The 12,051-nt window shown below is 40.0% G+C and overlaps 1 protein-coding gene across 2 annotated transcripts in view; it reads right to left on the reverse strand.

Moving 5' to 3' along the window:
* Positions 1–12,051, reverse strand: part of palm2akap2 (PALM2 and AKAP2 fusion) — an 88,200-nt gene that overhangs the window by 24,684 nt on the left and 51,465 nt on the right. For both annotated transcript variants that reach the window (XM_069673034.1, XM_069673036.1), the window contains one exon: positions 8,240–8,325. In XM_069673034.1, the coding sequence (XP_069529135.1) occupies positions 8,240–8,325 (86 nt within the window). The remainder of the gene's footprint in view (positions 1–8,239; positions 8,326–12,051) is intronic.

Raw genomic sequence — 12,051 nt, forward strand, 5'->3', positions numbered from 1 at the left:
CTCAACTATTAATCAAATCCTCACATTCTTAAAACCTGTAAGAAGTAACAATTGGCTTAAATGACCTCACTTCCTAAGAATGCCCTGACTTTGAGGGTCCCCGGCAACACCCAAACAGACCACATCACCCCAAGCCCCCCTCACACATTCTGTTACACCTAAAGCTCAGATGGCCTGCAGACATTCCAGTCTAAAGCAGGAATGTGATAAAAAAAAGACTTCTGCAGCTTTTCACTTCCAAAACACATCACTGTGTTATGAAATGAAGTCCGGACAACAGAGGTCAACATGCTTCCTGACTTTCTGGAACCACAGATTAAGTCTCTGCTTTATCAAACAGTTCCATGTTTCATCTGAGTTCTTGTGTGTACAAAGACAAAAATATGCCCTTTTGTGTAACTTTAAAAGTTCTAAATGTTTCTATTCAAAGGCAGTTTTCTAAATTATGTCATGTTCTCCATATTTCTGTGAAGCATTTTCATTGTGTCTGTGTACGTCTTTGTCGTAAACAGTATTTGTGCTAGCAGGTGGTTTGTGCTTTGCTTTGTGTTAAATGAATAACTTCTGTTGCGAAGTACAACAATGGTCGGTGGATGTTGTGGACAATAGTGGGTGGCGGAGGTTGTGTAATGGTGGCCATCACATGGAGGGGTTATATTGTTGTGTTTCCTGCATCCCTCCGGTTCTCTTCCTCTCTGGAACACAAATACCAAAACTCTGAACAAAATACTTTTCTAAGATGGAATGTGTCAAAAAATGTGTCTTTGCCCTTGAAATTTGCTTAATTTAAACATTTTTCTGTCATTTGTCTTTCCAAAGTGACATGTGTCGCAATATAAAATTATACAGTAGTTCCTCAGGATGCACCAAACCAAATAGTTTGGTTGGTGCATCCTGAGCAGGAGAAATGGCTGAGCCAATCAGAGCTTTCTAAGCAGGAAGAATAAGGAAGACTTCCTTAACTCCTGAAAAACAGGTATGGATGTGATACTATATGGATACTGTGGTAGACAGTAGGTTCACATACTTCTTTTACTAACCTGACTCATGACGAGTTATACAGTTAGAGAACAACATCATTGGGACCTTTCACTCTATGTATCAGTCCATCTCAGCCATGTGTTGGGATTACTGTTAGGTAACATTACAGCAGACAGAGTACAGATAAATGTACATCATACAAAGTATCTGCTCTCTGGTAACTTTTAGACATGAAGTAGCAGAGTGCAGGATAATGTTTGGGTTGCTTGGCAACAGTCCAGTTTCAGGTAAGTTGTAGAACCAGTTGATTTGGTGGAGCAAAAAATAATCATCTGTTGTTGATTGTTACTTTTACTCATATTTGCCGCTTGTATAACTGTTGTATAAAAGCAGTATCACACCTGAGGTTGTGATGTTTATCTTCGGCACTAACCACTGAATCAGAGCAGCGCTGATATTCAGTACAACATCACTCCCTCTCGTGTGATATTTCCTAATTAACTGCTTTACAACAGTCACTCTGGATCAGCAATCATACACACAACTTTAGAATAATGAACTGAAAACAAGAGTGCATCCGTACCTGGATAGACAATCTAGAACTTGTGACCATGACGCAGGTGACGCATTTCCTGTACATTTCCTTTTCCTGTAAAAAGCTGATTGGTTTCATTTTTAGCAAGTGCTTTCATCTCTTCACTTTCCTTCTATTCAAACTTTCAAGGTGTGCTTGACAGTAAGCTCTATGATCCAAGAAGAAGTGATGACCAACAAGCTTGAGAAACACACACTCACACACCACTGTGTCCCTTCATCCCTTTGAGCTGTCATCTACATTCCCATGGGCCATTCAAAAATAGCCACAAAGTGTAATCACAGCCCAAAGAATTACTTAAAAATCCCAGCTTCTTCAGACATGCACAAACATGAGGGGGCTTTGTTTAAAAGCTGGAAAAATCATTTTGAAGGCTCGGTCTAATAGCTGGCCTGAGGGACACTCACATGATTTCGGATGACAAACCCCAAAGCCACAAGATTAGTTTCCTATTCAGGCTATTCATCCACTGTCAGCTGATAACACACACATTACATCAGTAACTGAGTGCAGAACACTGCATATTCACAATGTGGTACAAACACAACAAAAATACCACATTGTGTCCACCTGAACAGCGCTGATGTGACTGTAATGTTTGGGACCTCATCCAATAAGACGAGGTGGAGGATCACTCTCTTCCTGGAAGTCAGCCAGTGGAGGCACATCAACAGAACGGCCATTGAAAGGCCATCAGCCAGTTAATGTCAACAACACTTCAAGCCTTGTGAGGCTAAACAGACTTCCTTCCAGCTTCCCCCATCTCCCTTGCCTCACATTTACCACTCCAACTACCCCCAACACACACACATTCACACACCTGCACCGCCCTTTATGTCTCCTTGTACCCATTGTTTCTTGTCATCACGTCTGTCTCTCTCATCCCGCCTCTCCTCTACCTAATTCCCATTTCCACCTCCTGTGTGCTCTTCGGTCAACAAGCTTTAGCATCATTGACCGCACAGCTGTTATGTAACACGTGATTATGTGTATGTGTGCTTTTCTAGGTTTGTGTGTGTTTCTGGGAAGAGGGAGAGGTTTGGAGGAAGAAGACATCATTGATAACTGTGTTGGTCTTGTCCACGTTCTTACACTACACGATGCTGAGAGGGGTGGGACGGGAAATGTACTTCCACCAGACATAAACACACACACACACGGGACACACAAACCTTGAGCTACAGTACCCAGCAGCGACTGTCTCAATGGGATATTCATTATGTGGCAGGTACCTCCTGTCATTGACTATCTAATCAAGTTGGAGAACTGGCTCTGACTTTTCTGCCCCCGGTCCTGGCAGAGGTTTTGGCAAACACAAAGACTGAATTGGCAGTTTGCTGCTTTGCTTCGTTGGTTCCAGAATCAGCTAGAAACTTCAAATGGTGAACAAACAAAACATCGAACACAGATAATGAGCTATTCTGAATAGAATGTGGGCAATAAAAAGCGACTTAACCCCCCACCATGACTTGTTTATCCCACATTTTTTAAGGTTACTGGTCAAATCTGATCAGATTTCATCCTTGGCTCTCCTTTATAAATGCTTATGTGATTTCAAATACAGACTACCCTCTGTGTAGTAACATGTTGTTTTTTTAAAGCTGTAGATGAACTGAACTGAAGCAGCATCTTTCTCATGCTGTTTTCATGCTGCCCTCGCAAAGACAGACAAACACATGCTCCAGGTGGACGTGTTTGCCTGTCTTTCTGGCACTGCTGTGTAAACAGGGTGAAAAATAAATAAAAGCTGTCAACTCCAAGATAGACTAAAGATGAACACATCTCTTTGAAGAGCAACTGAAAGAATGTTCTTGGTTTGAATTTTTGGAGCCTCCTTCACCTCTTTGGTGTTGTGCTGGTCAGCTGCATTCAGGGAAAATGTCAGTAACTCTACAGTGGAGTATAATCAACGAGCATGACTGAAAGCAGTAAGAAAACTGGGTCAAGGTTAGTTGCATTTCTTCCAGTCTAAGGGGATTCTGACGACAGGAGGAAGATTCACACTACTTTAAATCTGTATTTGGTAGGGATGCTGTATTTAACTGGAATATTTCTGCATCATGAGTGAGCATTTTTACAGTAAATGGCCAAAATGGATACAGGTCATTTAGTGATTCATTCAATGGTAATAATTTAATTATGATTAGTCCAAACTGAAAAATGGCAAGAGGACAAAAAACACATATCAACTAATTACATCCTGTGAGCTAATGTCCACCCCTCGTAAAATATGAACATTGTCAAAGTCTGCAATCAAAGAATTGTAAGTTGCTTGGCAACAGCTACGGGCAAATAGAAAGACCAAAAACACCGCAAAAAATGTGGAGCAAAGACATGAAGTCTGGTTTGGATGGTTTGCTCTGAACATGTGCTCGCTGTCTTTGGTTTTATCGGCTGCTACTGTGTGACACGCACAATCGTGACTGCTGCTACTTTTCATCTTTCTGAAATGTTAACATTTGTAATTACTATTTAAAATGCAACCTATAAGTGATTTTCATGAGGGCTGGGGCTGAAATTGTGTGCACTGCTACTTGACCATGTGTTGAGGTTTAATCAAGGGTTTTTTCAAGAGCAAGAGCATGTTAACAGTGTGTCTGAGAAAAACAACAATAGCTAACAAGTAAAGCTACATAATGAGCCATTATTGTACCACAGGAATGGTAAGTAGTTAGTTACCATCTAGTACAAAATAAATGTGGTTAACAGCAAACACCCATTTAAAAACAACTGTATAGCTAATGGTTTTTAAAGAAGAATATAACAACAGCATTACCAAGAAGACTGTCTCTGGCTCTGCCAAGTCATTCAGGATGTAGACTATGAAAACCAGGTTAAGGTCATTTCGATATGTAGGTTAAAGTGATGCAGAGGAGGAGGAGGAGCACAAAGAGACAGAGAGAGAAATAAAGACTACTGCAGCAAGCAGTCTGGTCCACTGACCTCCTTTGGGTGTCTCTCTATCAGGAGAAGAAGGTGCAGTGTCCTGTGTCCTCTTTAAAGCCAATCAATGTAATTACAGGCTGCGGTTCTATTAAGAAGCGCACGCGAATAGAAGGAACACAAACAAGGCTGACTGACAGCGCCATCAGCAAACATCAAGCAGACAAATGTAGCCTTACAACTTCACACACATACACACACACTAAGACGTTACACTCACTAAATCCCTTCCTGTGAATTTCCTTGTCTCTTAATTTCAGTTAAAGCACATTTCTGTCATGTTATGAGCAATACTTTACTTTAATCAAATTTACCTGTGCGGAGAAAGCTGTGTAGCAAAGCGCTGATCCCGGAGCTCCTTACGACCGGCAAATTAACGGCTAATAACCGGGATTAGTTTTAACGGCGGAGGCTTAACCGACTGGCTGACCGCTACTTTTGCTTCAGTTTGCTTCGTCTTCTTCTTCAACGTTCACATCGAAAAACTGTCCAAAGCCGCTGCACCACCAGCCGGCGGGACATTAGAGAAACAAGCGGACAGGAGAAGAGGTGGAACGGATTGTGGTGGCTTTTACAGCAGAGATAACGGTAACTACAGCCGCTGAATGAGATGACATTGAGCTCCTTTTACGCGCCAGCTTTTCCAACCGGCGGTTCCCCTCCTCTCCTCCTCTTCCTCTCTCTCCTTCTCTCCTCTCACCCTCTCTCTCTTTTTTTTTCTAGGCACGCGCGCTGAATAATGCAGGGCTCGCGAGGTCCCGGGAGTGTTTTCTGTCCCGTTCCAGAGACAATCAGAGAGCGAGCAGCCAGCGCGAGCTCCAGCCAAGCACAATGAGACCGACCCGCGCGGATCAGGTTACCGCCGTGCTGCCTTTCATTCATTTATTCAGCTGCAAAATAGCCTAACTGCAGCCCAGCTAGCTCCCCCTGCCTCTGTACCCCACCTCTGTCTCCCCACCTCTCTGTCTCCCCACCTCCAGCTCCACCAGCCCCCCTCTCAAATGTGCTCAGGTGGCATTTTCAGAGAAACAAAAACACACTCAGAACACTCCAGAACAGGCTGTAACTAAGTAGCCAATAGCCAGGCTAAATTTACTCTAGGCTGTAGATGGAGTTTAAGGTAACTACTTAAGCCTACTTGAATAACAGACTTACATTTAGGCTATGCCACATCATGCCCTACTACATTTAAAGGTGCACCTCACAATATTTACACTCAAAGTTAAATTATTTTGATGAGGAGCCCTGTGAAGACATATTTTGTTTTCTGTGGTTTTCAAGTTTTCTATAGTCTGAGAAAATACACAATTATACCTTTATATTACTTCTTAGTATTCACTTAATATTTCAAACCATACTACGTTACATACATATACATACTGTAATATACCATACTGTATTTTTATACTGCACCTAATATTGTACCATGTCGTATACCTTATACCTTACTGTCTTATCTCATCCTGCTATAATGTTGCTGCTACCCATACCATGTCACTTTGTCTCATAACTGTCACTTTAACTTGTCACTTACTCCTACTTGTATAACAGCTGTATATGACTCATTTTTTTATTTATTTACTTTTATCTATTGATCTTATTTTTATACTGTATTTACTTACTTGCTATTTTGTGCTGCTGCAACACCCAAAGTATTATTATCTATCTTATCTTATCTTATCTCCTCTCATCTCACCTCATCTCATCTTATCTTATCTTATCTTATCAATCATGCTGAGATTCTTTTTGCTTTTTATTTATCTATGTATTCTATTTTCTCCCCCTCGAATCTCTGTAGGTAGAGAGAGCGGCCGACGAACAACAACAATACAGATTCCTGAATGTAGGCCTATAGGAAAAAAGAACCAAAAAGCCAAGTATGGTGAGACAGCGACACCTGCTAATTATTGCTAACATAAAATACAGTAGGCTAATGCTAGATTTTCTGTAGAAATGGAGCACAGACTTTTTGGATTGGACTGTTAGTACAATAAACCGAACAGCAGGCCATATCATTTGTCTGATATTTGGTCATGTTGCACTGTCCCTCTTTAAGCCTCTTTCATTCTGTCAGTCACAAGTCCCAGGGCTTTATGAAATTGTGACATTAATTTGCTATGGTACCTCCTTAACAAGGAAATAATTTAGGCATACCTTCTTACACATTCATTGTGTTGTTATTTACAGATTCTCATTACTTACTATAACATGAGCAGTTCATTAGATAGAATGCAATCTTGGTATATCAGTCAATTATGCAATGATCATAATGGCACTCAGGGGCCAATTGACACCTCAAGTAGACCTTCTTTATGTGTAGCCTACATTTTGCTTATGAAACTTTTACACTTTTACTTAAACTTACAGGTGATGCATTTTTTTCATAACTTTGAGGTATTGTTACTTTTACTAAAAGAAAGGATCTGAGTACTTATTCCATCACTGACAACAGATATAGGCCTAGCTAGGACAATAACTTGTGTTATTATTAAATAACCTTCTATATCAATATGTGCAACAGGGGAAATGTGCAAATTGTAGCTACCATATGGGAATGATAGGGTCACTGTAAAACTTCAGAACCAGCTACGTCCTGAAGGAATATTATATTACTGTATTAAATTGATACTCTGGTGCATTAAAATACCCACATGGACTTTAAGGCTTGTATAAATGTACTATTTAGTAATACAGATTGATTTTAGGTTCCCTCTGGAAAGGTTATAATCATTTAACAGCTGATAAAAAATACCATAATGTACAGCAAGGTCATAAATATACAATGGGTAATTATTGTATAAAGGAATGAGATCTCTTCACACTGCATGCACCTGTAAAAAGGTAACAATGTGGCTGAAAGTCATTCCAAACATGCCTCCCCCTTCAGATTACTCATTCAGTACAAACAGGCAATGTGGAAAAGACACAGGCAGAGTTGCAGCAACCTGAAGTCCAGGCGGAAACAAGCTATTTTTTTCTCTCTTTAAGCAAACATGTTTTCAACTTCTGCTTTTAACCTCCTTAAGGAAAATCACTCTCTCAGATACGTTTGTTCGACCTGGCTCCTCTAGTCTGTACGTCATGGTGTCCTTGGGCAAGAAACTGAACCATAAATTTCTCTCGAAAGCAAAAGCCATCGGTGTGCAAATGAGTGCAATGGACAGGTAAGCAGCCACTGTAATCATTGTATTGTGATGGGCCTTGAGTAGTCGGAAGACTACAAAGATGCAATACGAGTGCAGTCTAGTTAACCTTTGTTATGGTGCACTATGTTATATACATACTGAAGCCACAGATTTTGGGAAGGTTCACATTATTACCACCATAGGGTCCTGCTCATTTCATAATTCGTGTTTTCTTCCCCTACTGATGTAAGAAAATTTGTCTGGAACTGTAAAATCAAAATCAGACCAGTCTGACACAGACACATTACAGCAGTCACAGTTTTTCAGTGAGTTATGGTCAAAATAAAGGATAGTAATGGATAAAATTGTGGCTTGAAAGCCTGTAATCCCCTGTAAAAGGTGAACAAATAGTTATGTCCTTGTTACTGCATCATGAAAGGTTTCATGGCAGATAGCACACCGGTGTAGCCCATTACTCTTGTGATGTCAAACCAATCTTTCTGCCAAAATTTGCGGGTGCACCGAATCTAGAATAAATTGTACACTTAGATATACATAAACACACTCACTCGGATACATACTCGCTATTACTCACCATGGCAGTGTGAGGGTGTCTGGTCAGAATTGGAGCTTGATACCCATTTACTGTTGTCACAGTAACATCTGGTGTTTGACCAAATCCTATGATGAAACAAAATTTGAGTTATTATCATTATCATGTTTGGTCATCATCATTTTCTTTCGCATTCATTCTGCACCTGTGGGTAATCTTTATATATTACAGTGAGTACCAACCACCTTGTTTGTGATGTTTTGTTTCTATTAGGAGTAGTGTCTAAAAATAGTGAATCTTTATTAAAAAAAAGAAAAGAAAAACAGACACTTTTTTCCCCTTGTTATCTGGTTTTGTAAGGTGTTATTAATCTACTTTAACCACCCACAATACTACTTTAGGCACTGCTTTAACCACCAATGCCAACTGCTACAGTACTACTACTTCTATGCTACTGCCACTGCTACAACTTCTGCAGCTGTAGCGGTTGTAGCTTTAATTATACTACTCAAATCTGACAGCTGTAGTTAGCAGTTACAGCAGATAATAATATATACAAAACATACTGTATGACCAGATGCTGCTTAATGATAATGCAGGTGCATTAATCATCTTAGTTATATACCATAAGTGGGTGTGTTTTATATATATTCATGTATTTATATACTCAGCTGACTTTTCTCCTGCATCTGTCTTTACTTCAAATATATCAACATATCTACAACTCGAAGAAGTTGTAATTTTGCAATTTCAATGATCCACATGTGTCAAAATCACAATGCTAGCAATCATGCTAAAAATTAGACATTTTCCACTGCTGACACACGTATCATCATCCTGTCGTGTGTGTGTGTATGAGTGAGAGTGTGTAATAATTATCTGCAGCCATGGTTTCTGATAAAGAAACCAGACGTTGTCATTGTCAAAAGATAAATCAATTAGTGTTTATTGATATGGAAAGCACAGTCATCCTCAGTGTGGGAAGAGAGAGAGAGAGGGTGTGTGGCTCAAATGCTGGCCCTGTTTTCAGATAATGGTTGTCACGATGTTTCTAATATAATCATTTATCACCTTGTATTTTGTCCTCTGGGGAAGTGTGTGCAATGTTTGTGCTGCTGACCTCCTCACACTGTGTGTTTTATATTAGAGTAATGACACCCAGTCCTTCATTGCAGATAGAGCTACATTATCAAAGGAAAGATGGCACTGTACCACTGACAGCTGCTGCATGCAAAACATATCTGTAACTCCAGTGTTACTGTTTTGAACTGTGCTGATTAACTGAAATAAATCTAGTGTCTTAGAACAAACACACGTGTCTTCCTCCATAATCAGGCAGTGTTTTTCTTTCCCAGCTAGACCTTGTAGAGCTCTATATTCATTGCTGTTATCAGTTGTGTCAGTAAGGTTAGATGAGTATGCATGCAGTGTTGTTTGATGTCTTGCAGTACCTACTATTGATACCAGGGTGGCGCCTCAGGGCTCCTCCAGAAATAGGGCATGGGTGATATTGATCCATCCTTATATTTATTATCTAGCAGTTTACCAACCAATCCTCATAAGTGCTTTCCTTCCACATCCACTACCTCTCTGCCTTTCCCATCCATTTCTGTATTCTGACATACTTACAGTCCTTCCCTTTAGACTTTTTGCACAGACACAGTGTGGGTCCCTACAGGAATGTAATATTACAGCAATTTTTAATGGGCAGTGGCAAGTCATACTGAGAGAGTACTTTGTTAATAGTGTGCTCTATGTTTCTTTCCCTATACAGCCATTCTAATCATTTATTATGTCAACAGACTAATGCCACGTTGCATTTTAACAATTCTGAGTTAACCTACCTACATGATTTAATGGCATTCTTGCGGCATCTTACAATGAGTATCAAGTATCAAGGGGGGATCAGTGCCTTGTAAGACAACGGCGTTTTTTTCCCATTAGGCCAGTAATAAGTCCCATTTCTATGCATTTATTTTGCTGTTTTATAAGCATTTATTGCATTATGTGCCATTTTACCTGGTATAAATTTTAAAAGTAATACTGCCTAAATAATCTGAGGAAAAAGAAGGGAACCTAGCGCTAATTTTGAATTCACTGTGTTTGGGACTTATTTTATTGCTTAAATAAAAGACTAAAACGATTGTTTTGTTGGGCATAAACAGAAGATACCGACTTTTATTTGTTAGTGGTGCAACTTGAACAACCTCTTCTTGTCACTCAAGGCGATGGATTACAGCACCAGCCTGTACTTGTTTTTACCCTGTGTGGTTTGGATGTGAATGTAAAACCTGTTTCACTTCACATTAAAGGGAGGAAAAGGTGTAAATGTTGTGTTTGATTTACTTCTCACTTTTAAATCTTACCAACTAAGGTACTAGTGAAGTCTGGAATAAAGAACTTAGTCTTATCTGACTTAAAAAAAAACTAATGTTTTTTGTGTGTTGAGTTTGTCAGTGTTGTGTGTGCTTTGTTAGTGGCAGTGGTATTATAACAGATAGAGGTGCAGTCAGGGTAGCTTGTGATCTCTTTGTCAGCAGCCAATGAAAAAGTGAATGTTAGAGACAGATGAAAAGAACAACAAGCAAGAGACGGCAGGGGGGCACTGGAGAAACTCAGCTTTATTGACCAAAGATAGAGAGAGGATACAGACATTAGAGCAAGAGAGAGAGAGAGAGATAGAGAGAGGGAGGGAGAGAATGTGACAGAGTGAGCTGTAGCCATAGAGAGAGAGAGGGGGAGAGAGAGAGGTGTGAACAATAGAAAATGGCTCCTTTTTGTTTTAACAGTCCGTACAACCGTGAGGGCAGGCAGACAAGAAAAAGAGAGACCCCTACAGAGTCAGAGGAGTACTGCAGGCTGGCAGTGGGGCTGGTAAACTCAACAAGTCTGATGTTCATGTACCGCTCCTCGCTTTACATCAAAAACACATACACAAACCCAAACAGGCGAACTGGATTGGTCGGGCTGACTTAACTTGAACTCAGCCTTACTCGTTTCTTCTTCTTTTTTTAATGCTTTTTAGATTGTGTTTGGATTTTTTGTAGGTACATACAATAAGTGCATCTTTGCTCTGTTGCACATCATGTGTGTGCAAGCACGTTGGGGAAACTTACACTAAATGTTTGAGAATACAATTCTCTGCATAGCCTCCAGAATCACAATCTTCAAACCAAACAGTCATGCAATGAATATTTGTTTGCCATCTGGGACACTGAACAGGACGTCGTGAGCAATTGTCCCCAGCCTTCACAAAAGCCTTGCAGTCTGTTTGCCGCACATAGATTCAATAAGGCAAAATATCAGTGATAAACTACTCGGAAGACCTATCTTAATGTTTTTTTTCCCCCTATAAGATCTGTTGTGCTAAATTTGAACCAAGAATAATCATGCACGCAGTGAAAAGGATAGTGTGAGTTTGAAGCCTCTTTTATCCTTAAAATTGTTATTTCGCAGATGTATTTTAACATTAGACAACACAGATTATAAAGCTTAAATTAATGCAAACAGACAGCTGCTTGCAGGGGATAAATGCTTTGGCAAATGATCAATAATGTTAATGTGTGATTTATAATTAATAGGCTACCATGCAAATCCAATGTTATAGCTATATTTTGATCCTGCCTCTGCACAGTGTTTATAGATCCTCAGATGCCCTCAAGGCCGACCGCAACACGTCTGCGAATGGAGGCAGCTGCTGAGAGTTCAGAGAAAGTGGTGATGGTCAGAAAAGGGGGGAAAAGTAGTGCGGGGTTAAATGTGAGATTAAACACAGCAAAGCAGTGAAGTTAGAGCATGAAAATATACAAAAGTGGCATTTGTGCACTCATACAGTCGTGTTATGGCATCATAGG

Source organism: Semicossyphus pulcher, unplaced genomic scaffold, assembly GCF_022749685.1.
Source record: "Semicossyphus pulcher isolate SPU_LCO1_2020_fin unplaced genomic scaffold, fSemPul1.0.p SCAF_22, whole genome shotgun sequence".
In the NCBI taxonomy this organism is placed as follows: domain Eukaryota; kingdom Metazoa; phylum Chordata; class Actinopteri; order Labriformes; family Labridae; genus Semicossyphus; species Semicossyphus pulcher.